Here is a 26,594-nt window from a genome sequence, read left to right as displayed (position 1 = left end):
GGGCGGGGAGCGGCGGCCCGGCACAAACGCGGGCGGGCGCCGGGCGGCCGCTCCTTGCCGAGCCGCGCGTCGGGCGGTGCCCAGGGTCCTGCCCGGCTCGCCGCCTCCCCGCCGCACACATGAAGCTCATAGTGCCCAAGCAACACTGTGAGTAACGCCGGGGCGCGCTGGAGCGTGGGAAGGCTCCGCGGGCTTAGTGTGTGCTCCGTTCCCAAACGTCGGTAGAATGAAGGAAAAAGTCAGTCTGGGAACCCGGCGCAAGTTATTCTGACTGGCGGGGAAAGATATTTGTAAACAGCTGAAATTTGTAATGTGCTTGTCATTTAGGAAGTGTTCGTGAACTGCTTGTCTATTTCAGGTTTGGTTTTAAGGCTGAGACTCAAAGGTCCTATTTGTTAATTCTATATTTCCTCAATTCTCTATGGTTTATTGATTACTAATCTTGCTTACTTGGATGTATTGAATAATTCCATGGTAAACTCTGCAAGTAAAACAATCTGGGGGAAAAAGTTTCTTTTCACTGTCACTTTGCTAGCCCTTCACATAAACCCACAAATGTTTGGTTCTTTGTTGCTAGTTCAGCGTGTTCCAAAAGGATAATAGGGATAGTCAGAATCACAGCTGCCTGCTGCCAAAATTTAAAGATGTTTCTACTCAGTAGGAAGTAGTGTCCATTCAGCTACTCTGGGTTTTGGGTTTTTTCCTTTGTTTTGAAGTGAATGTTTAAAAAAACCAAAACTTTCCTGGTTAAACAGAACAAAATATTCAGAAACAGCCTTAAAGAGCTGCACCTTTCACAGGACTGCCAGTGCCTTTTCTGACTTTTACAATGCTTTTGGTGAGCTACTCATGCTACTTTCCCTTAGAATGTTCTCTGACTGATTAATCATGTAGTGCTTACAGTACCTGTTAATAGTTAATTTAGTCATCTATCAAATTTAAACTATCACTGACCAAGTTGTTCTCTGTCATAAAATGTTTTTGTAGCCTTTGTCCTGCTTCACGTTTTCTCCGTGAACAAAACCTGCAGAACTTGGACTTGCTTACGTTTTGATTTGGTGTAACTAAGAAGAGTCAGCACTTGCATATCAAACTCTCCGTAATAGTAAAAACTATTTTGAAGCAAAGAATAAAGCTTTTAAGGATTCATGTAATCACTTGATTAAGAAAGAATGAGGGCTTTGGAATTTCCATCCCATCTTGAGGGAAAAAAGAGCCCATCAAAGTAAAAAGCATAGGTGACTGACTGTATTGCCTAAGGTGTATGATAACTGAATCTTCAGGTGTGGAGTTTTAGTGAAATGAGGCTTTAATGAAAACAGCAGCTGAGGGAAGTGCTTTGTAGAACTAATTTGTGGGCAATTTATTTGCTGATTAAAATACATTAATGCTTGCTGATATGCTTTTTAATCCATATAGTTTATTTTGTACAAGAAAAACTTTGAAATTTAGTATTAGTCATACAGGCAATAATGATAGCCCATTGTCACCATCTTAAATTAATTACCTTATTATTCAAATTGTCCCTTTACTGCATGCCTTTCCACTGCATCCTCCTCTAGTGAATACTACACAGTACCATTTTTACTGGTTTCTTTGGTGCTTTTAATCCTGACCTTGCAGATGTTTGTTCTTTTCTTAAGGACAGATTGCAAAATGAAGTGCAGTTGCCACATGGCATGTTAGACCAGTATTGATTGCAGGGTTTGCTTTGTGTGGTGGAGAAGTTAATGAGGTAATTGGCATTTCCTAATATTTCAACAAATGAAACCTATCTTTCTGCAGCAATTATTTCTTTAAACCCTTATTTTCTTGATTGTTTTTACTTTCTGACAAAGTGAGGTAGAATTCTATGTTCACAAGTCTCTTTCCCCTCTCAGAAGGGAAGATTCCCCATGATACCAGTGTGCTTTGCTGATAAGCCTGCTGCGAGAGAGGACTCCTGGTACAGCCTCTGCTGGGAATCCTGTCTTGGCATTCTTTTTTCCTTCATTTAACTAGATGGGTTGTCAGGGATATTAGGCTGGTGTCACTTTTCTTTTTCAAATCAGTTTGTGGTAATAGAACTACATTTGTATGGATGCTTTTTTAACAAAAAGCTCTCTGCATTTGGGTTTGAGCTCTTTGTGGGGTTGGTTGTAACTTTTGGGTTTTGTCTATTTGTTCTCCTCATGAGGAGGAAGACATTCAATATGCCCCTGCTGCTGAAGATGAACTGGATGGCTTCACCTGATATGTGTGCATGATTTAGCTCTAGCTTTTTAAGGTTTGCGGAAACTTTAATTATTAAGCAGATATAATAAATTTTTTGAGTTACATATGCTAGTTTAGTTCAAAGAAAAAAAAATTGCTTTCATTTTTTTATAACTGTGTAAAACAGGAAGAAGTCATTGAAAAATATGTGTAAGCTATTATAGCTTTATTTTTTAAATAAAAATCAGCTTTCAGAAGCTGTAAGAATACTATGCCATGTTATGTGTGTGTTGTTTTGATTTTTTTTCCCCTGTTACTTTTTTTAGCTCTCTCACCTCTTCTGGACCCAATTAACACAGGAAGTTCCTGAATCATCAAAGTGTCAAACAATGCAAATGAAATGTAAATGAAGGAATAGGATTTCAACATATATGTGTTCAGAAAGAAAAGCAGCTGAAACTAAGATATTTCATCTGAGATACTTATGACTAAGATATCAGAGTACTGATACCACCTTTCAAATTGTTGATAAAAAAATTGAAATACTGTGTCTGTCTTTGAGTAAATACAGGTCTTGTAAGGGAAATGTATAGGTTGAAACAGTTTTGGCAAAAGAAGAAAACTGGTCAGGAATAAATCCAGGGCTCAGGTAGAGAGAAGAATGTTCTAACCAGCATGTTTCTAGCACAATCTCTTTCTGAATGTTGAGGAGTAAAAAGATTCAGCTAACCTTATGTGGTGGTTGGTTAAATGTATGAAAAGGATTACTCTTCTTTATCTTCTTTAAAGGGGGTAAATGTTACTTGATGACCCAGGAGTTCCTCTCATTCTTGCTTCTCCTGAGCTATTGTCAGTGAGAAGAATGTTGTGATTTGATATTTACTTTCCACATGCCCTCATTATATTGTGTGTTAAGCATAAGATTTTTAAAAATACAAGGTGTTGACATCGGAATATAATAATACCTTGTAGGAATAGCCTGATAGTCCAGAGTTAATGGAGAAACTAGGTAAAATGTATCATGGAATTTCTCGTGAGTGAACCTTTGCCCCAGATACACAGCTGTTGGTGTGCATCAGATTACTTACTTATGCAATGCTGTAGATACCTTCTGTTTGCATTGTCACATGCTTCTGCAGCTAAATTTTGGACTAGTACAGATTTTTATCTCATGATAACAAACCACTAAGTAGTTGGCATGGTTTATTAATATAAAGAGAATTAGTTTTTTTAAATACATAAGCAGAGTCTTTGATTTATGCTAGACTTCTAAGAACACATGAGGTATCTTGATGCTTTCTGTATTGGTTCTATAGGACCTAAAACTTACTGCTGTGTAGCAATGCAGTAGAATAGTTCTGGTTTGGCCACAGCTATAGATTCAACTGATCCAATAGGTATGTTGCATACCTACTGAAAAGAGAGAAATCAGCTCATTAGCCTTATCAGACATTTTTAATTTAGAAGTGCATTTTTGTACATTGTGAGAACATTTCTGCAACATATCTGGTGTCTTTACTGCTCATAGTAAATCACACAGTTTTGACTGACTGTGATCAGCCTGAGATGTGGGTGGGATGGATTTTATTTCCCCTTCTTGCTTTCCTGTCTTTTCATAATTCAGGGACACTTATTCAGGTCATCAGTGAAATGCTAGACTTCCAGTTTAAAACAAACCAACAGAAAACCTCAAACACTGCTTCCCTCCACCCCCCCCCCAAAAAAAAAAAAAAAAAACAACTAAACCTCCTACCAAACAAAAAAAGAACAGCCTCCACAATTTTCTCCCCATTTTCCTTCAAGTCTGTGGAAAACTTATCTACGCAAACACTTTTCTTTCATACCCTCTGGCTGTAGTACTGGGCAGGCTCTGTTAATTTCAGTGGCCTCTGAATCGTCTTACTGTGTATTAACAGAGGCAGCAAACCCCAGGAGTGCCTTCAGTCTGTGTGCACACTTCCATTGGCACCACATTCCGTGGCGCCAGGAAGGTTGAAGTGTATAGGTACCAGCTGAGATGAATTTTCTATAGATATGGAAAAGAACTGATGGTGGGTCAGTGGTGCATTTTGATTTGTAACATGCTGATAGCAACAAAAGATACAAGGGATACGTTTTTAAATAATCACTGGAATACAGAAGTGTTTCTACTCTCGCTCCAGTTGTGCAGAAGTTATGTGAACTTCAGTGTGAGTTGTTAGAAACTTTGAGACTTAATTTAATTCCTAATTGGTTAACCAGTCAAGATGGTTGTTGAATTTTTGAAGTAATTCCAACAGAGAGCTGGTGTTAGAAGTTGAGAAGAAAACGAAGCTGTTTTTCTGCATAACTGAAATATCTGTTTTTGTTGTCTGATCTTGGGCTCTTTATTTGTGCTGAAGAAAACTGCTGGTGTTCTAAAAGCAAAGTTCCTTTCTTTCTGCAGCAGTCCATTTGGCTCACAACAAAATGAAAGGAACTTAGATTCACAGAGAGAATAACCTAAAAAAAAAAAAGTGTCCTGGTATTTCTGTTCACTTTATAAATGCAAGCATTATGTGTGGCTATCCCAAGAATTATGCAGAGTTGAAGAAACTTCATAGTTGTTTTCTATAGTACGTATTCTTTGTGAATTATTTGGTTATAACTCTTTAAAATGTTAAGATGCAAAGTGAAATGTCTTGGCAGTCATTTATTAATAACTCTCAGCTGTTAGTGCTTACTTTAACACTTTTATTGCTGGGCTTGTGTTTGATAGGAGAATGGAACACTTCTTGCCTGTTTTAAAGATGAAATCTACACTATGGTTTCAAATAAATGTTGGTGCAGGTAGAGTGTAGCAGGTTTTATGCCCTTAATGAAAAATAGTGGAAAGTGGCTTATACTTAGCTACAGGCTGGTTCTTTATGGCATAGTCCAACCATGCTGATTTAAAATTAAACTTCCTGCTTGCATAGTTAAGATACATCTGAGGAGGAGGCTTACTGTTCCAGTGTGACAGGTAATTAAAATTCTCAGTAGCTTTAATAAAGATTTGTGTAAATCAGTAATGGGATTGGCAGCCTGAGCTCCACTGCATTGCAATGTTGTGCAGTGTGGATGAGACAGCTTTCACATAAATATTTACCTTGTAATTTCCCAAGTGTTTGAGTTACAGGTTAGTCTATAGCATATTTTTCTTCTTCAAAATAAAGCCTGTTTTTTGAATTCTTCCCATTTGAGGGAACTCTCATGTATCTGCATAGCATGATGTATCTTCCTAAACCTCAAGTTTCACTGTCTTTATGCAGCTTACGTAGCATGAGAAAAAAATTAGGCCTTACAACAGGTAACAGCTACTTCATTGGAGTTTATGCATTATGCCTGCCTTGTCCGTGGGGAACTGGGAGGAGAAACTGATGATTCAATTACTTGGCATACGGCAATGAAGTGAAAAAACTGTTTTAAATGTCTGACATTTAAGGATTGGTTTGGGCAGGGAGAGCATATTAAAAATTGGAGAATTTAGACTTTCAAATTATTCAGCCAGCTGATGCTGAAACACTTAGGGTAAGAAAAAAAGACTAAGCCTCTTTCAGCCTGAAGATGAGTAACTTAATTGTGATCGGTGATCACATGAGGAGGGACAGTGTGATAAGTACCTCCTATGCTTATTAAAGTGTTTGCCCCAAGTTGTTTATTTTTAGGTTCACTGGCAGAAAAATCCGCTATGCATATGGTATTTATGGTTTCAAGTTTGTATCAACACTAAGTTGAGATGCCCTAGTTGGTGGAATCATTTTTCTAGCAAGTCTGCTTGATTCTCCCTAAAAAACCAGGAAGGTGACTGTGTGACTGCTATTTTTGAAGTGTGTCTTAGATGTTAATCATATACTCAGTACTTTTAAATTTTCTAAGACACGTTGCTAGCTCCCTCAATCTGCAGTGCCTGTGTATGGATTTTATATTCTCATTTCTTAATGTTTCATAAAGTTACCTGGCTTACTCTTTAAATTCTATGCTTATATATATAAGTGGAACAGGTAGACCAGCTTGATTCAGTTATTGTCTTCTGGTGGGTGTTCTCCATAGTCATTTTCTCCTGCTATTAACAAAACAAATATTTTGGAGGACCAAGGCCAGCTGTGGCAAGCTGAGAAGCAAATAGTGGCATTTCTTATATAATTATGTAATAGACTAACACATATACCAGTGAAGGGAGTCTACACTCAAAGGACAGGTCTGTCAGTGGTAAACACTGAACATAAGGCAGCTCACTTTTGGCCACTATATACAAGTGTTGCAGTCCAGAGCTGCTGGTTCTGATGGCTTGGAGTCTGGAGGCCTCCAGCATAATGGGAGCTCTGTGTTGCTCCTCTTCAGACACAGCCTTGTGACAGTGGGAATTCTGACTGAGCTTGGAAAGGCAATTGTTACACAGTGGGAATATGACTTGAGAAATCTCATTCTCCTGTTTGTTTTGTTGTTTCTTCTTTCTCCTCATCCCGTTAAGTCTTAGCAGAATTGGGGCCAATTGGGTGAAATACAATTTCATTTCCTTTCTCACCCGTTGGTGCCGATTGGGTGAAATGCAGTAAATGTGCTCTGTCAAGAGGTGGTGACTGAAGAGTAAAATGATTTCCTGGGAAAAAATGCTTTCATTTTATTAAAGCCTGCTTCTTCAGACAAGAATATGTTGAGATTTTCCTTATTCTTTTTCTTAACTGAGGGTTTATGAAGGTTTAACCTAGAGATGTGTTTAAAGCATATGAGCTGGATGTAAGTGACCCCAGTTCTCAGGAATAGATGCTGCTACTGTGACTGCACTGAACTGTCATTCAGCAAATGTTTTCAGTGATTTGTCTACCCTGTATATGTATAGTGATGTTCTCTTTTTTCCTCCCTAATCTTACCCTTGTTATTAGCATTCCCATGGTTTGGAATGGATATCGGTGGAACATTGGTTAAACTGGTCTACTTTGAACCTAAGGACATTACTGCAGAGGAGGAGCAGGAGGAGGTGGAAAACCTGAAAAGCATTAGGAAATACTTGACCTCCAATACAGCCTATGGTAAAACTGGCATTCGCGATGTCCACCTGGAACTGAAAAATTTGACTATGTGTGGACGCAAAGGAAACCTGCACTTCATCCGCTTTCCCAGCTGTGCCATGCACAGGTTCATACAGATGGGCAGTGAAAAGAACTTCTCCAGTTTGCACACTACGCTCTGTGCCACGGGAGGTGGAGCTTACAAGTTTGAGGAAGACTTTAGAACGGTACGTGAACAGTTCACATGGGTTCAGTGGGAGGTACTTTGGAAAAATATCATGAGAGTCCATCTCTTAAAACTTGCTGGGAAAATAACTTTTTTTTAGTCCATCCTAACTGATTAGGAGCAACAGAATCAATTAACTCTTTTTAATTGGTGACATTGCTGAGAACATGGAGGGGAGGGAAGGCTATTTTGCTTGCTGGGTATTCTACTGAAGTATTGCTGTGCAGGATGTTTTTAGTAAATGTGGAGGTGTTTTAGACTACAGCTGTGATGATCAGATGGTTCATAATCAACTGAGCTTATGTTATGACAACCTAGAAGCCTGACACTATAGGTACTTGCAAACTATTGGTTTGCAAACTATTGATTATCTGTTGGAAACCAGATATGAAACCGTACAGGCTGCAGATTAGATTCAGGTTCCCTTCCCTTTGTATTAACCTTCAAACAGACTGAAGTCAAGAGTCTGGAAGACTCTTGGAGCATGGGGGAGAGACAGTGTGTGGGAGCACAATAGTACCAGCGAGCTTTTGATTTCAATTCTGTGAGAGTGCCATTTAAAGAAAGGCAATTCTGAGTAGGTCTCAGATGCCCAAGTATTTAAAAATAGCCTTTGCAGGGAACTCCAGAAGCTGATGTAAATGTGAAGTTTTGCACTAGAGTACTCTTCAAAAATTGGTTGTCATGCAGAAGCATGGAAGAACTGTTGTACAAACCATGTTGAAGAGAAAAAGCATTCAGGAGGCAGTTGTCTGTTGTGTCTCCATCTGTACTGGGACATATCTTTATTTATTTTCTGTGAAAAATAGACTAATCTGATTGTCCCAGAACAATGTCGCTGAGACTAAAGTGAATGATTTACTTGTCTGGTGGGTCTGACTCTTCTGTCCCTAACTTTTGACCTGATCTTGAGGGAGAGGGATGGCTACTGGGTATGGCAGGTTAGAGCTGCTTTTCTGTCTCTGCTTCAGTCCAGGGAGCTGTCATACTGAATCACCAGCTGCTGTGGACTGTAGTCCTTAGCTCTGTGTACTTAATTTTTAAGTCCCAAGCATCCATTCCTGCTGTACAAGAGGGTTTTTTCTCTGTCAGTACCCTTCCATCATCAATATCCTCACACACCAGATGACCAGGATTCTAAGGGGGAAAAAGAATGCTGTAAGAGCTCAACATGAATTCCAACTGTTAGGCTGTTGTGCAGTCACTTTCAGTGAATATTAGACTGTTTTCATGTCCAAGGAAGGATTATCGAGATTATTGAGTTTCTGAATTGGTGTAGTAGTCCACTACTAGTGCAAGATTTCTTGTTGTTTAGGCTGGCTGCAGGTCCCTTAAAAGTTAGAGTCTACTGATGATTAAGTCCTCAATAACTTGTTTGCCTTCAGATGTTTAAGGATGTTGGCACCACAGTAGGAGGTGAGTTTTAGTTGTAGGCAGTGTGGCCTCAGTTGAGGTGTTTTTGAGTATCTTATCTCTTGGGAATGATTCAGGCCACGTTCTTTATTGACAATGGGAGGTCACTTCAGGACTTTCTGAAGAGGCTGACTGTCTTCTTAGAATGGTCAGTCTCTCCAAATTCCTTTTTCCTGCATCATGTAATAACAGCTACAGTTGCTTGGCAAGGAAGTTCACATCCCTCGCTCCCACAGCTGTAGAACTGAACTGGAAGTTACCTGGTGTCTCTCACAGCTGAACATTTCTCTCTGTAGCTTTAGCCTTACAGGCTGTAAGTATGCAATCCACGGTGAGGGATCAGTCTTGTCTCAGCTGGAATATAGTCAATATAGCAGGAGGAGCCATGGCTGGAGGAGCTGGGGCTGTTTTGCCAACTATTGAACACAAATATGAGGTCACATAGCAATGACTGGTGGACTTAGGCATGAGTTCCACACCTCTGCAGTGTTGTTAACATCCTGTGTGCTACAACACTTGTAGGTAGTTTAAGACAAACCCTATAAAGGCTGGCTGGGGAGTTTCCTAACATAAAGCTACCAGTGAAGTGTACTCCCGCTAAAGTGAGTGCTTTGGACACCTCTTAGAGCTATCCAGGTCCATAGCTTCCTTTATAGCGTGCGTTTCTTGGCTTAAGCTGTAATGTTTTTAGAGAATTGCAGAAGCAGAATATTATCCATTACATGAACGTCCGCTTGCTTAATCTTCCTCAAAGGGCAGCATGTTCTGGGTACTGGCACTTAAATTGTCACACTTCATTAGCCATGGTAGCAGCAGCTGGCTATCAGTGTGCTCTGCTGTGTATAAATTGATACTGGACAACAGCTTCAGGACTGCCCTGTCAAAGCTCTGAAGTACCTGTTTCAAGTATTTGACCACTAATTCACCTCCAGAAGTAGAGAATATGTGCCAAGTCTAAATCTTGCTACTGCAGGTTTCAGTATTGTAAAATGCCTTATAAGGAGGAGACTTTAAATCTTCCTGTTCATTAGAAGCAGTGTGGAAAAACTAAGGTATGTTCATGAATGTTGTTATTTTCATTAAAAAATATGGCTAAATGTTAGTAAATTCATTTGATCTAGCTAACATGCTTGTTTTGGCCCTTTATTTTCCTTTGTATATGCTTTTAAGTTACTTGTCTTTCACAGTATTTCTCAATGTGACTGTAATATTGCACAGATTTAGGACAAAAGATCCAATACATTGCAAAACAATGTTCAAATCCCAAGGAAGGAAGCCTTCTAAGATCATTGAAGCTTTTTCTCCTTAAAATAGAGAGGCAAATACCCTGTTGTTACACTTGTCTCTGTTCCTTTATCTGGTTCTGAATCCCTAAAGGAGTTAAATAGGTTTGATCTAGACATCTCTGTTGCTTTTGTGTATTAAAAAATAACATACAGTGGTGAGACATATTCTGTTTACCTTAAGATTGTTTATTTTTCTATAAAAAGGCAACTAAATCTACAAAGCTACCTAGGTTTAGCTATTTCACCTCCCTCATTTGATCTGCAGTGGATACCTGAAGAAGTCTCCGTGGTCTGATTGCTGATTGCTGGCAGCATGTTGGATCTTTTTTCAGTCAGTAGCTTGGCAAATCATGTGACTCATTCTGAAGGTCTGAGTGCTTACCCTAGAAGTAGGAAAATTGACTCTATTCATTAAACTAGACCACAGAAATAATTTTACCAACCATATGGTTATACTTAATGTTCATTGAAGAGAGCATCAGTAAGTAATTCAACAAAAGGACTGTTTCCTTTTGAAAAAAAAAAAAAAGCCCAGGGGGTTTTTTCTTGCATTTTTGTTCTTTTTTTACCTCCTCTCTGAATGACTCTGAATGGTCTTTATAGCTGGCAGTCTTTATTTTCAGGTAACAGTGGTATTAAGGCATGGATGAATCTGCAGCCTAATTCTGATAATCCTTCCTCCTTTCCCCAGCTATGTACTGTCACTTCACATACTCTGTAAATGCTCAAGTAACCACTTCTGTGGAAGTAAGGAGCATTTAGACTTGCTTGTGAGATGAATCTCTCTGTGCTCTGTGACTCCTCCATGAGAGCACCAACACATTACTTGCACAGAAGTTTGCTGTTAATGTAATGAGGAATACATTTTTAGGCTGCCACACTGCTTTGTAAAGCAACTCAATGTAAAGGATGGGCAGGATGAGGGGAGAAAGGACTGTTCAGACTTTTGATTAAAACCTGCTCTATTATAAAATTTCTGTTGATTGCAGTGGCTCAAAGGTGGGATCTCTGTATTCCTTTCCTGAACAGACACCTGCAGAACCTGACTTCTCTTAATAGAAATTTTACTGCTGTCTTCAGTGGGAGCAGCATCTGTGCTAAAAACGCCCAGTCACTTAGTCAAGAACATTTGGGACAGGGGAATAAGGAAATCTCTTACCAACAGACCCAAACTCAGGCCTTGACCTTCCCGTAAAGGAAAATGATTTAAAAGTGAGCTTGGCTGTTGGATAGTGATTTTCTTGTGCCAGTTATTAGCTAATTCTAAGGCTTGACTTTGTGGTATAAGCTGAATGCCTGAGGATGACTGTGTTCATCTTAAAACAAATAAACTCATTGTCCTGCGTTGTAGGATGAGTAAGCTGTGTAACTCTGACAGTGTGTGGGACTCAAAAGTCTTCTTGCTGAGGAGGCTGGAGGCAGCTGGTCAGGCTGTAGGGGCTGGGCTGGAGTTGAAAGAGGCATCCAGAGAATGGGTAAAGTACCCTCTTCAGAGGGAATGGAGAAACAATGTGCATCTCTTCCCTGCCAAGAGAGAGGAGAGATCCTTAGGGCTCGCTGTGCAAGGGGGCAGAGCTCTGCATAGGATTCCTGATGAGTGCTTTTTTTGCCCAAAGCTGATACAGAGTGAATCTTCTGCCTCAGTGAATGTTGGACTTGCAGTTTGTTTGCACTAGACTTTGTTTTGTTTGATTGTGAGTAGTTATTTTCAGCTCCATAAAGTAGCATGGTTGGGGTTTGAAGTGAAGATAATCAAAATATAAAGAAAGCAAAGTCTTTATGAAAGTGAAGGAGATGGAAGGAAAAGCTAGATTGTAAGCTATTCTAAGAAATAAAAACTGGAGCAATGCCCAGCAGACATAAAAGTCAGAGTGACATAGTAAATGAAGCTGTTGTAATTGATAATTAAAAACTTGCCAGATGCTATGCTCCTAACAGTTTTTTTACAGAAAAAAATAATCATATTTCTCATTGAAAGTCCAAGCAAAAAATGAACTTGCAGCTGCATCTAGGTTCAGACTTTCCTGTGTTCATCAGAATACAGTAAAAGTGGGTGAAAAGTTTCTTGAGCTGGAGCTTCATTGAAAATATGTCTGCACACCAATGGTGATACATTAGACTTCAACCCCAGAGCACGTATGTCATGGCTGCCCTCAGCTCACTTCTAGAGGACTGAGCTGTTTCGTGTTCACCTTGCTGAAGTGGATGTATTTGCTCACCCATAATAAGAAACAAATGGGACCCAAGTCTTTGACATGTGTGCTTCCATACTTGAAAGCACAGACAAGCTGGTACCGTGTTTTTTCTTTTTATACTGCTTTGTATTTGAATACAGATAATTTTTTTAATGTTATGCTATTACACTATTTAAAAAACAAACAAGGCAAACAATAAAAAAATCCAAATCTAAATTTCAACAGGTAACACAATTTTCCAGCACTTCTTGCAAGAGTACAGGAGATGGTCTTTCATTCTTGGAATAGCATCTGTACACAGTAACAACAGACTTTTTGTATCCTTGAAATGAGCTGTGTTTCAGGAGTTTGATGCTAAGGTCATAGGGGGAAATGTTGGCTTTTTTCTCCTGGTGTGTTGCACCTGCTTGCAGGCATGGTTGAAGTCCTAAGTCACTCCTTTTGATGGTCCTGGAGAGTTTCTTGAGGTCTAAAGTGTTTTGTTCCTTTCCCCAGTATTTAAAAAGCAGTCTTAAAAAAAAAGAGGAATAGCTGCAGTCTGGCTATAATGCAGAAAAATTATTCTTTAAAAAAATGTACATGTGGATTCTCTGTAATCATCATAAATTTTCCCTCCAGGGTCCTGTATACTACTTTGTTCTGCAGTTGTTCTTCTCACAGCACAACTTTCTGACATAACCTCTAGAGAGGCACTGTGCTAAATATAGCTACATGAGAGCAGAGTAGGGTAAGTTGACCATTCTGCTGTCTGATGTCACATTAGGAATTGTGAAGGGCTGGAAAATACCTGGAAATGCATTTTGTAAACGTTGTAGGAAAAACGTCCAATTAAAATGTGCTTCTAGACACAGCTTCCATTTTTGTTATGCATATTTGCACATAAACTTTGGTTCCTCTAAGAAGAGGTTTGAACAGCTGAAAGTTGAGGGTGAGTGGAGTGTGGTAGGTCAGGTTATGGCAGCAGGAATAAATGTCTGCCTACTTATAAATTAGTTACAATGGCTACAAGTAAATCTGCTGCAATGCAGTTTTGGTGCTTTGAGACATCTTGAGCAAATACACAGTTGTGTATGCAGGGAAAGGGACTGAATTGTGACTGTGGCTCAATCGTCGTTTCTTGTACAGGACTGGGTTACTACACTTCTTGAAACTTTGCCCTAATTTCTGTTTAGAAATAAGAACAGTGGTGGCTCAGTAAGCTATTTGGAGTCTTGGATGTCTGGTGGCTGCAGAGCTTTTGGCTCTCTGAAGAAAGGTGGATTGACATAGAATACTGATGCCTGTGTTGATTATTCCAAAAATCAAAACCAGACTGTTGCAATGACACAGGAAAATAGTTTTTCAGTCTGCTATGAATATCATACATAAAAGAAAGCAGTAATAGGAGTTCTCTGCTTATAGTATATCAACTGTTAAATATAGCACAGAGCTATAAAAAGCAGAACAAATTCTAATGTGTCTTTTATACATGGAGAGCTGGACCTAATAAAACCTTTATGTGTAGTGCTTGAGAAAGAATCTGATTAGTTTCTCTTGTTCTATTCTTACAGAGTTGGTGAGGTGACTGGAGAGTTTGTAGAATCGAGGGGCTTGTCTGTGGTTTTGTCCTGGTGTCAAAAGTGTTCTACTCTGATTTGTATTACTTGTTTGTGTCTTGCAGGGTCTCTGGCTAGTGCTTGCCTGTTTGTAAAAGTGTAGCATGGATCAGACAAAAGCAGCTTGTGGCTGGGTATTTGGGTTACATTAGAGTAGGGGTTTGGACGGGAGGGGCCATAAACCTGCTAGTGACTCATCTGCACAGCAGCTCCTGGTTCACAGCACAACTGTGCATGTGTTAGATCGTGTTTGGTCATGCTGCATCCAACTTACACACCAAGGTGAGGAAACTGGCACTGTACAGCACATAACCTAGGGAAAGATCGTGGGCAGTACAGAATATTTCCTTATGCCATCCAGATATGTGCAATGTTTGTTGGACTGAATAAATCCTGTAAGGAGGGATGACTTAGGGGACTCCATGCAATGTTCATTGTGATAAAGAGTGCATGAAGGGTTTATTATGTTGATACCTTGCATCATACCTTGTCTTTTGTATGCATCATACCTTGTCTTGTGTATATCTTGGAGCTTTTCCTCTTGGTCTAATAGTTAGAAATTGATTAAATCCAAGATATTTGCAAAGTACTCTTAAGAATTTTGTAACATTTGTTGAAAACTTTTTCTCACAAATTATGCTTATTCTGTTTGCTAGCTAAATGATTCAAGTCTTTTATGCTGCATGCCTGTTATTTTAATTCATGTAGCAATGTGGTAATCAAAGGAAAAAAAAAAAGGGGGGGATTGCAGAAGCTGCAGGAGGAAAGACAGAAACAAGAGGAAATTATTTCCAACCCTCTCGGTTGTCGTATGAATAACTGGATCTATACTGAGGTCTTTGAGACTGCTGGTTTGGGGTCTTCTTGGTCTTACTTCTTTTCCCTGGTTACAGGATTGGAGGAGTGGCAAGTAAAACAAAAGGACAGACCCAAAGAGTGGGATGGCTTTCACTTAGGGCAAGCTAGAGCTGTGTACAAGTAGAGCAAAGTCTTGAGAGGGGAGATTTAAATAGCTTAAAAGAATGTAACCTATTGACCATGCCCGTTCCACAGAAATAGCTTCCCTCTTTATAGTGACTTAATATAGCTTCCAGAATTAAAAATAGAACATAGTTGCCCATGTAAATCTTCTCCATTAGCCGTTATTAAACATCCTGCAGTATGCAAATGCTGAAGAGCCAGCTGTGTACTCTATAATTCCATTATACTCTGCAGCTGTTTTTTTTGGTTTTTTTTGGTTTTTTTTTTTGTTTTTTTTGCTAGAAAGTAGAGTTAGGCATGACCTGCTTTGCATGCATGAGGATGAAAATGACCTCAGGATTTGGATGGGCAACTTTACAGGTTTTTTTTTGCCCTCTCCTCTGCCTAACAATGGAAAGGAGTGTTTCTACAGTTGGTCAGTGTATCCTATTTTGAGAAAGGGATATTATTTCTAATTCTAGTGAATAGAATGCTATGACAAGTAGACATGTCTGTTGAAGTACAGTCATGGTGACCTGTGAGATCTCAGAGGGAATGTCTTTTGTCAGCTTTTGTTACTGGTCGTCTGCCTTCTCTTTAAGTTGTATTCTGCTGGGGGCATGGGCCTGACAGTCTTTTTGTTTGGGCTTTTCACCAGACATAGGGGTTATGCCTCTTTTTTTCATGTGGCACTTTAAAGTGCTCATTGTAATTTGAAAATTAACCATAATAACTAGTAATATGTATGAAAAAATAAATCCACTGTATTTTTAATGCATATTTACATAACATGAACATCTTGATTCTTCTATTGAAAATTTCATTAAATTGCTGGGAAATGTGGTTGGATGATGAGCTAAAGTACTTTGCATCCTGAGGAATGCTGCTGTGAAGGCATATGTCTGATACTGCTCAAAAGCTGCAGAACACAGCTCCTCTTGGGCTGGGAATGAGGGGGAAGACTTTTATTGCATCAGAATGTTATAAATGAAAATTGCGAGTCAGCCAATTTTAATAAAAATATGAAAAATAAAATTTATTTCGCGACCGTAGTAACAGTCCGATAGCCACCACCAAAAACGGACAGCGTATCACCCCCGGGCAGTGATGCGGGTGAACGTGGAACCTGTCTTCGCTAAGACCAGATTCTCCCCGTCCACACACACTGCTTCGAAGACACAGTTTTTATACTGTTTAATTTGCCCGCGGCTAGTAGTCCTTTTGTCTCTTTCTAAGTTTCACATATTCAAGTTGGTTTCTTTTCTCTGTCCAAGCTGCACAAAAACCTCGGCCGAGAGCGGAATCGCTGTCTTCCCGTGTTCCCGTAACCCAGGCATTCATGTCCAAGGTGCCAATGGCCCTCCAGATAGGCATCGCCCAGATTTCCCGGACCCGGGCATTCAGGGTTCGGGTGTTAATGGTCCCTTGATAGGCATCTTATCTGGTGCCATCCTTTGGGCGTAGGGTCGTTGGCCACTTCCCGTCTTGGCAGCTACACCCTCCTTCTCATGCAAATGTCCATCTGCCGCGGTTTTGCAGTGTGTCTCCAGGCTGGATTTCTTAACCTGAATGAAATGAGAGGAGAAACCCCCTTCCCCTCTTCCCTTCCCCGGGTTATTTCATTTATATTATTTGATACACCATTTATTCCCATGAATTACTACCCGTATTTCTAACAAGAATGTGAAGGAGGAGAAATACTTCCTGCTTGCAGAGCCCAGAATGTCTCAGAGGCAAAGGAACTAGATGGCATTACTGTGTAGCACATCATTGCTTTGGGAGGTACCTGTTGTCAGGCACATAGTGAATTTCATGCTTAGATCTTTGTACTGCTTAAATAGCATAATGTGTTACTATTAAAGTGATCAAAGTGCTTCAGTGGAACCTTTTGTCCTTCTCAGTGTTGTGTTATGCTAGGAAATGTGTGTTTCTTAATTTCTTGTTATTCTTTTACAGATGGCTGATCTACAGCTCTATAAACTGGATGAATTGGACTGTTTGATCCAGGGCCTCCTTTATGTTGATTCTGTTGGTTTCAATGGCCAACCAGAATGCTATTATTTTGAAAATCCTACAGATCCTGAACAGTGCCAGAAAAAGCCTTACTGCCTTGATAATCCATATCCTATGCTGCTGGTTAACATAGGCTCAGGGGTCAGCATCCTAGCTGTGTATTCTAAGGACAATTATAAAAGAGTTACAGGATCCAGGTAAATTTACTTTTGTTTTTTTAAAATTGTTTTCTCCTTCACAACTGAACAGGTAGAATTAGAGTGTGATCAGTAGCTACAGCTCCAAACTGTGCATGTATTCCCATTTCTACTAAAAGCCTACCAGTAGCAAGGCTGAAAATATCCTAGGATACCTTCAGAGAGAGAATCTATGTCAGGGAAATCATTGATCTTTAGACCTGCCTCTTGTTGGTGTTCTTACCTATTTTCCATCTCTTGCTCTGAATTACCAAAATAAAACTGTCCCAGCAAATGAGTCTTCTCTCCCCTGCATTCTGCTTTTTGGTGCATGATATGTATTAAAGTGTCTCCTGTATACTGCACATGATGTGATTATGTATCTTCCATTGCCTTACCCAGGGCATAGCTTTGCCACAATGGTAGCCATGAGCCATTTCTCTATCTGCAGTACAGATGGATACAAGTTCAGTGGGAGGCACTGGATTTCTTGCAGTTCTGGGTCTTTTTCAAGCACAGAGATTTTGGCATCTTTTGTAGATATGCTTCTAATCCTTTCCACTACGGAAGGAAAAACAGGACTGCAGTGTGTTGTTGACTTGTTATAGGTGATGAAATCAATACTGTCTTGTGGCTGGTGTGCAGAGCTTTCTACTGTTTGAATACTGAGTATGCCACAGTTCTGTGTGAGATGTGTTCTGAAAAACCCAATAATCCAAGAGCATGGACTAGATAGTGTTCCTATGTGACCTCCTGTGCTTTTTGCATGAAGTGCAAGAGTGGTGTCTCACTGATCCCCTTGTTTCCAGTGGCTCCAGTCGCTGTGACTGCAGTCACTGCAAATAAGCTTTGTCAGTGGCCAAGAAAGAATGAGGAAGGATGTAGAGATTAGTAAGTTGAAGTCCATGTCTGTAAGACTGAAAAGTTCAAAGTAGAGCTTTAATGGGTTGGCAACATGTTGTGCGCAGTTAAATAATCCCTGCTAAATTTATGTAGTCAGTAAATATTGTACTTGAGCCCTTACAAAATATTCAAGGGAGTGCTCCTTGCTCAGAGTTCTCGCAGGGAAAGAACATTCAGGGCTGATGCTGGGCTTGCTTTGAAAAGGAGCCAGCCAGACTGCTTCCTGCCTTTGGCTAGCGGGACAAGATCTGTCTTGGCTGCCAGCCCTTAGAGATTTACCTTTGTTCACTGTTCTTTCTTTCCTCACTCATTTGAGTGTTCTGCTGGTTAATTATTCTTGTGCAGAAAACTTGTTAGAGTGCTACAAATAGCAAAGTGGTATCTGAGGTGCTGGATTGGACCTTATTCTTAGTGTAAGAACATTTTTTAGTATAATTCTCCTATTCAAGGATTAAAGACTCAAGCCTAGTTTGGTTAAGACCACACTTGTGTTAAATAGGAACTCAGCGCAGTGTCCGTGTTCGCTCCTCGAGGCAGGAGTTGTGAGATGCAGCTGGCACCTGTGTGCAGCATGTTGCAAGTGGCACTCTGAAGGGCTGTGGTGAAAGCTGGTTCAAGCTGCTGGGCTGAAGGGACTGTGCTTTTGCAGCCTTGGAGGAGGAACGTTCCTGGGCCTGTGCTGTTTGCTCACTGGCTGCGAGACGTTTGAAGAAGCGCTGGAAATGGCCGCGAAAGGAGACAGCACCAATGTGGATAAGCTGGTGAAAGACATCTATGGAGGAGACTACGAGCGCTTCGGCCTTCAGGGATCTGCTGTGGCCTCAAGGTGTGTGTTAACTGGGCTGTCCCTGGGGAAACTGCCTGTGCATGCTAAACTGAGTGCATCATCCCTGGACTATGCACTGTGTCCATGTGGAAATGTCACTCCATGTGTCATGGGCTTTGTCCTTAGATCTCTCTTCTACTTCTTGCTCTTTTTTTTTTAAACAGGTAAGTAATGCCTGATCCAGTTTGCTTCCATTTAAATTACAGTTATTTTGGAAGTGTCCTTACTCGTTGTTCTGCCTTTCCAATGAGATCCCTTTTCACATTTCAAATCTGTCACAAAAGAATGGTTATCAAATCCAAAGCAAAGCTTGCTAAATGATAAAATTTTAAAGGCTTTTATCACTCCTGAATATCTCATGTTAAAAGACATGATCTTTCTCACACAGCTTTGGTCATATGATGAGTAAAGAAAAGAGAGATTCCATCAGTAAAGAGGACTTGGCCAGAGCTACTTTGGTCACCATCACCAACAACATCGGTTCTATTGCTCGCATGTGTGCATTGAACGAGGTAAGTTACTTACCATGAGCTTAAAACCTTTAGAAACAGCATAGTCAGATTATCAGGATGCAAAAATGCAAATTGCTGACATAGTAGGTGTGTCACTGGCCTTGGTAGATATGCATATATTTAATGTCATGTCATAACTCTTGTGGCTTGTTATGCGTATGCTTTGATGCAAAGTGTAAGGCTGTTCAAGCTTCAAAGCTACAGAAGAGGGGAGAAAAATTGTCTCTAAAGATCTCCTTGAGGCATTGACTTTCAGCCTAGAATGTTCATTTGTTCTCAAGCTATAATACACAGATATTAACGTGTTTTTAATATTAATTATTGCTCTGTTACTTTGTAGTTATTTACAGGTTTCACTATAGCAAGATAGAATTTATTTTGAATACTATTTTGCTTAGATTGTTTCCACAGCAGGATGAGTTCAAATTGTGTATTGTGTTAAATGTTTGGATAGATGCAAGTTCCATTGCATTGTGTCAGAAAAAAGAAAAATGCAGTTCATTTCCTTCCTCAGACTCCTATCAGATGCTTATTACATTCTTTTCATTAGGCATGATAAGTAGGGATGGATTGTTCCATCCATACACTACAGCTTCCAGCAGTTAAAAAAACCCAAAAACAAACACAAACCCAAACATTCAGGCCCTTGCATTCATCTGCAAATTTCATCCTTTGCCATTATGTGGTAACTAATACCTTTCAGATGCTCTTAGCAGATAATGAATTTATATAATTTTCTTTAATACATAGGTGTTTTAGCCACACTGTATTCTGTTGGTAGAATAAATTGCTGCCACTGTTTTATTTTTAATCAACAACACACAGAGCCAGAAAAATGGAACAAAACAAACCCAAGGAACTCACCAAACTGGCATCTAATCACTTTATTGGGTCCCATTTAGCTTATGGCTTTATCAGAAATAGTAAATAATTAATCACTAGTGCTTTTTGTGGGTGTGGGTTTTGATTTGATTTTTAATCAACCTTTGAATCTTCTTCCTCTTGGTCTTTCCAAGACAAAAGATCCTAATAGTTAGAGTCCTAAAAAAAGAGAAGATGCTCTTTTATGCACTGCTTTGTTTTGTCTTTTTAATCAAAAGATATGGTTGTAATTTTAATATTGAATTATCAGATCTTCATATGATATTCAGAGTGTCGTTGCTCAATGAATTTATGTGATGACATATGAATAGATTTTGTATTCAGAGCTCCTTTACTAACAGTTCATAGTATTTCATTTTTATGAGCATAGAACTCATTTCTAAGAAATCATCAACAGTCCCTCCACGGTATCATCTTAAAAGTGGCTAATTAGGAGCCTGTCATTGTGTCTGCATAATCAAGTGTCTTTGTCTTTACCCTTTCAGTTGTGTCATTTCACTTTTTTAATTTGAACTTCATCTGACATTTTTTCCTCAATCACGTGATATGTCTCTTCAGCACTGCTATGCTCTTCATTTTTTATTTTCTTTTGGTTTTGTATGCCATTATTATGTTTTTTGCTCATATTCCTCTCTAGAGGACCTGATCAGCACAAGTTGTAGTATGTATGCCCTATCAAATACCACTGATAACCTTCCTTCATTGTGAAAAGTAGCTGCAGACTTACTTTGTTTTTTTTTTTGGCAATTCGACTCTTTCGGTCAGGATGATTCTCTTTCAGCCTTCTCTTTGCTTTCAGCTTCTTTACAGTGTTGCCTTGTGGCATGGAGTTCAAGCAGCATTGTACAGGGCTATCAAAGCATGGAGAGTTGCAGCAGGGAACCACAGAGGAGGAGACAGGCTGCTAACGAAACTAATGCTTCTGAGACACTCAAAAAAGTTCCTACCATCTTTTGTTCTGGGGGCAGGCCTCTTAAAAACTGATGTGATCCATAGAATTTGGTGGAGGAATGTGAATTGATGTGTTAAATATTCTTCATTTCACAGTGTCAAAGCAAAATTTCTCCAAACCTGAAGTAAACGATTTTGTAGTTTTAGAGAATGAGAATTTCATTTAGTTGCTTTATGTACTATTAAAAAGAAAAACATGCAGTATCATTTCAAGTAAGCTAATCTTCAGATAGCTTGTTCTTGGAGAAAAAAAATTAATGCTGTCACTCTGCTAAATAATCTAGAAACCTAAATTGCCTTTGGGAGACATGGCTCTGACTTACAGCAAGCCTGATGAATCAAATCCTCAAATAAGAGCTAAATAAAGATTTGAATATGATATTCTTTTGTGGAGCTTGTATGTATTAGATTAGGGTTATGGTAAAGCTCACTTTTAGGTTGACAGAATCAATTTATGCCCTGAAGCATGACTTTTGATAAGTTTTTCCCAATGATTGCAGTTTTAATATTGTGTTGAAAATGACTTGCATATGTGCAGGAAAAAATGAGGCTGGGGAATAAATGAAATATTCTGTCTGCAAAACTTCAAAGCAAATTTGCTTGCACAAAGTTGGCAAAGGGGTAGAAAAATTCCATAGTCTGGAACCATTTGGCCACAGACCCTTTGAAATGGCCTGTCCTAGGCACAGCAGAACTGCATAAAAGAATCTGATCTCCTGGTTTATACTTTTCTTGCTTGCAGAACATGTAAGTTTGCATCTGAACAAGCTGCCTTGCAAAAATATGTGCAGGTTTTTTATTGTGTTATTGATATAGATTTCTCTATTCAATTATATTGATAAATAATGTGACTATGCTATATTAAAGCTTTACTATAACTTTCTGCTCCAGGGTAGTTGAACAATTTAACAAGCAGAGTGAAAGAGTGCATGTCTTTTCCAGGTTTAAAAGTAAATTGACAAGACTTCCTTAAGAGTAGCATTTCAGCTTCTGAAAAATGCTAAACTTGTTTTTAGTTCAGATCAAAATTTAGGAAAGTTTACATTATTAACACAGTTTTTCACCTTATCAACTCAAGGAACATTTGAAACAAAATTGAAATTTGCATGTTGGTCTACACTGTTATTCTAGTAGGTATGACTAGTACTTTTAGATTCAAAATTTGTGGTAATTTTTATACTCTGTGTTAGGGATTGCTTCTGGTATCAGTAGCTTTGTTTTTATATTCAGAAAAAAATCATATGTGCATGTGAAATTGAAATGTAGATACTAATCAGTTTTATGCTATGGCATTACAGGAAATTAATTAGTTGCGTATTTGTCCCTCCTTTGTCTGAAGTTGCTTCAGAGACAAAACTGCCTTATCCAAGGATGCAGGGTGCTCTTGGCCATGTTCCATAGCAGCATTTTGAAATTTGAGAAGTTCTTATTTTCATTCATAAATCCCTGAGTATGAATGCGTGCCGATGTGACTGCAGAGTCTGAGGAGATAGATGACTGAAGGGAATGATTTCAGTGGGGTTTGTGTTGCTGTGCTTGGTGTGAGGGCAGTCGGGGCTGTCCCTGCCTCAGTCAGCGCACACGGCGAACGAGCTCCGGTGTCTGGGGATCCTCTCTGCAGCACTGGGTGCTCCAGTGAGGGTGTCCCCTGGGCTGTGACACAGACACAGCCCTGCACATGGCACAGCTGTGGCTGTAGCACAGGAATTGCTGCAGAGCCAAGTGTTGGGCCTTTATAGAGCTGGATCAAAGTGGAGGGGTAACCCTCACTAATTCTAGTCCCTGTGCAGCCTTTCTGGAAAATTTCTGCAGGAGACTCTTGAAGATGCATTCCTAGGGCTCCTCAGGACTCCTGTGAAACCTTTTATCTCCAGGATGTGGCCTCCCACTGAATCTTCTAGACCAATTCTAGTGTCTGCTGAACATCATCTGGTACACCAGTGCAAAATGCAAGTGCAGTTTTGTGCATAACAGGCAGAACTGGGCTTGGTAAGATAGGGGCATTGTTTAAACACTACACAGAGCCACTGCTGGCTGCGGTGGTGTACATACAAATAAGGATGGTCTGTGGCTTTCTCACTGGCAGCTAAGTGCTGATGGTTCAAAAAATCTTAATTTCCTGTGAAAACTGAGTTCAAATGAGCTTTGAAACAAAGGAATGCCATACATATCAAGTATTGCTATGTCGGCCCCGTGTAACTTGCTTTTTGAAAACGGAGTCATAGTCCTGGTAATAGATAATGAAAGATGCTCCTTCTCATCTCTAACGTAATCCTTCTCAGATACCCTTCAGAGGTTCTCCATCTGGATTTAATAATCATAGTGATCTCTGGAAAGTTGCTTCATTTAACATGCAAGGGGCAAAGATGTTTTCAAAGCATCCATATGCAATTAAAGAAACCAAACACCACCACCAAAATGCTCATAATCTGAGTCATGTTGGGAAGGTTGTGACATTTATTCAATATTTTAAACAAATATTGATCATCTATGATAATAGCCTCTCACGTTCTTTGAAATAAAACTCTGCACCTCCCTGCTCTTGCAATGTCTCTACTTGGTGGTCACTAACTGCAATAGTTTTTGACTTTTCAGTTTGAAGTATTTAAATGTAACCTAAAATTCCCATTTAACTTTGTAGTAGAGGCAGAGGTACATGTTAAATGAGGCAAATAATATAGCTGAATATAATTTTTCTGGTAATGTTTTTCAAATTCAATTTTACAGAATATCGACAAGGTGGTGTTTGTTGGCAACTTTCTCAGAATTAATATGATTTCTATGAAGGTGCTAGCATATGCTATGGATTATTGGTCCAAGGGACAGCTAAAAGCTCTGTTTTTGGAACATGAGGTAAGGAAATATGTGTTGAACTTCCATTTGTAAGTACAAAATTCTTGTAGTTCTTTTTTTGGTGAACTTGAAAGGGGAGAAATGCCATTGCTTTGAATTGAATGCACAAGCCAAGTTCTGCATAAGCGATATTTAGTTTACAAATTCATTTGAAAACACTACTTGTTAGCTTCTTGGTTTGATCACTAATCTTATGCTACGTGTTGTTAAACATTGCCCATTTCTCGTATTTGCTTTCTGACCCTAATTGCAACAATGTTCATTTGTGTGGGCTGGTATAAGAGAACCTCAAGTATAATTCATTTTTGTAAGCATAATTTTGAGGTGAGTACCAGATGGACAGATCCATAATGGAAACTGCCCTGCCTCAGTACAGTATCAGTATTGTGGTTTTGTAATTTTTTTTTTCATAATTTTGGAGAACTATGTAAGACTTTTTCCAGTATCAGGCCCTTTCTTCTACCTGAGGATGATCTTACTACATCATATTTTAGGTAGAGCAAATATTTGGCATGGCTGACATGCTTTCATTTGCCTTAACAGAACTGAAAACTTTGTGTTCATGTTATGTCTTGTTTTGGAATTTGATTGGTTTTGGTTTTCTTTTGCCTTTGTTCAAAGGGTTATTTTGGAGCTGTTGGGGCTCTTCTAGAAATGCTTAAAATGACAGATGATCAGTGATGAAGCTGTCTGAAGAGATTCCTACCACAGATGCTGCTGGGTAAGAGCGAAAGCCACTACAAGGATGGAAATGAAGCCATTATGGTAGTTCTACCTGCTGGATTTGTAAATAATTTAAAATCCTTTTAGCTGATCTTTAATTTCTGGGTTTGACCTTATACTTCAGAATTCATACTGGGAATTATGAGATTTTTTTTCTGTACACTGTATTTTATAGGGGGAAAATGTGCAAAGTGGCCAAACATACAGATTTTATGGATTTATTTTAAAAAACGGATACTGTTTAATGTAGGACCTGTGATATGAGGCATCTGCTTTTCTTCTGGGGTTTACTGATTAGTGTGGTAATTTTAACTTCATTTAGTAATCACTCTAGGAGATTTTTTAATCTTATTTTCATGACGTTTCATGATTTGTTCTTGGTTTCAAATGAAACTACAAAGCTGATGCATTTTACTGTGAATACTAGTCATTGATTTTTTTGCCTTTCCTTTCCTCATTAGATGAGATACTTTAACATCTCTCTGCCCACCCCACTCCCCCAAAAAAAAAAAATTTGCAAATCATTCTGTGGCTAAATGCATTTCTTCAAAGGACTGCGAGGAAGCTTCATAATAGCAGGGGGTTTAAGATTGTAATTTTTCAGTGGCCATGAATTACAACAGAAGAGACTGCCAACTGGTTTTGCAGGGCTGATTCTTCTTTATAATAAAAAAAAAATTAAAGAAGATGTGAACTAAATTTTAATTATTCAGTTGACACTAAAATGAAAATCTGTCTGTGATTAAAACTTCTGATCAACATGAAGAGTTCTGTAGTAAAGATGTTATTCACACTTGGTATTAGATGGTAAAGGGAGATTGTCTTCAGTTATTTTTCTGTAGTCTGCAAGTTTTAACTTGTTCTCAATTGAAAACAACTGATAACAGCATTATTAAAAGCCCAGTTACTAAAATTAGAAAAATACTGACTAAAGTGTTCTCTGCTTTTAAACTAGTGTTAACTTCCTGTCCAGGACAGTAAAATTTGGGTGTTTATTCCAAGACAATATTTTCTACCTTTTTGGATTTGTGAACCTCTCTAGATTTGTTTTCCCAAGTTGAAATGAGATCCCTTTGAAATCCATGTATTTAGGTTGCTTAGTCTCCTTAGACACCTTGAGGGCTCACAAATGAGAGGCTGAAAAGCAATTCATAAATTATTTTGTCTTGCAGGACTGTATGTGATGTCACATAATGTAAATGACTCATCAGAGGGACAGTATAGAATTCAGTATATTTTTGGAAGGGGGTATATTTCACTTTTTTAAGTCATTAACTTACATATCTCCCAAATGTTGAAAGATGGTAATATTAACTGAAGTGTGAACTTGCGTGATGGAAATAAAGACCACTACTGTTTTGACAGTTTCAATGTATCTGTGGAATTAATTTCTTGAAAGCAATGATGTGACATACATAACACTTTATTTTGTGACATACATGGTACTTACTTCCATGACAGTAGTTTGGTTCTTGACATGGTTTTACTCTTCATAACAAGGCTTTAGTCTTTGAAGCCTTTTGCCTGCTTGAAATTGACTTTAAAGGGCTTTAAACAAAAGTATGAGATAACATTACCATGTTGAAGTTGATATTTTCTATAATATTGAGCTTGAGATAAGTGCAGATGGTTCTGCTCAGCGCCTCTATTTTTTAATAAAGAAAAAAAAAAAACAACTTTGATTGAGGTTATTGGCTAAGTTTTGCCTTCAAATGAAGATTCACTTGTACACTGTTTTGGTTTTTAAGGGAAAACTTCAGAATGTTAAGAGATAACAGTGCTTCTTATGATAGCCAGTAGAGGGGAGCATGACATCAGCCATGTAACTGCTGCTTTCAGAGCACGATCCTGCCTTTCTCTCCAGTGTGTGTTTTTGAA

The 26,594-nt window shown here is 39.0% G+C and overlaps 1 protein-coding gene across 4 annotated transcripts in view; it reads left to right on the top strand.

Moving 5' to 3' along the window:
• Positions 1 to 26,083, top strand: part of PANK1 (pantothenate kinase 1) — a 26,588-nt gene extending 505 nt beyond the window's left edge. The window contains exons 2-8 of one of the 4 annotated variants that reach the window (XM_041415268.1): positions 7,077 to 7,429; positions 16,834 to 17,087; positions 18,619 to 18,795; positions 19,184 to 19,307; positions 23,868 to 23,993; positions 24,615 to 24,714; positions 25,889 to 26,083. In XM_041415268.1, the coding sequence (XP_041271202.1) occupies positions 7,077 to 7,429; positions 16,834 to 17,087; positions 18,619 to 18,795; positions 19,184 to 19,307; positions 23,868 to 23,993; positions 24,615 to 24,674 (1,094 nt within the window). In that variant the 3' untranslated portion in view covers positions 24,675 to 24,714; positions 25,889 to 26,083. Of the gene's footprint in view, positions 1 to 15; positions 148 to 7,076; positions 7,430 to 9,677; positions 9,894 to 16,833; positions 17,088 to 18,618; positions 18,796 to 19,183; positions 19,308 to 23,867; positions 23,994 to 24,614 lie in introns of those variants that run through there. The other 3 variants (XM_041415269.1, XM_041415267.1, XM_041415270.1) reach the window with 3 other exon arrangements.
• Positions 26,084 to 26,594: the final 511 nt, after the last annotated feature.

Source organism: Onychostruthus taczanowskii, unplaced genomic scaffold (assembly GCF_017590055.1).
Source record: "Onychostruthus taczanowskii isolate IOZ18803 unplaced genomic scaffold, ASM1759005v1 scaffold5, whole genome shotgun sequence".
Lineage (NCBI taxonomy): Eukaryota > Metazoa > Chordata > Aves > Passeriformes > Passeridae > Onychostruthus > Onychostruthus taczanowskii.
This window is presented reverse-complemented; position numbering and strand designations above follow the sequence as displayed.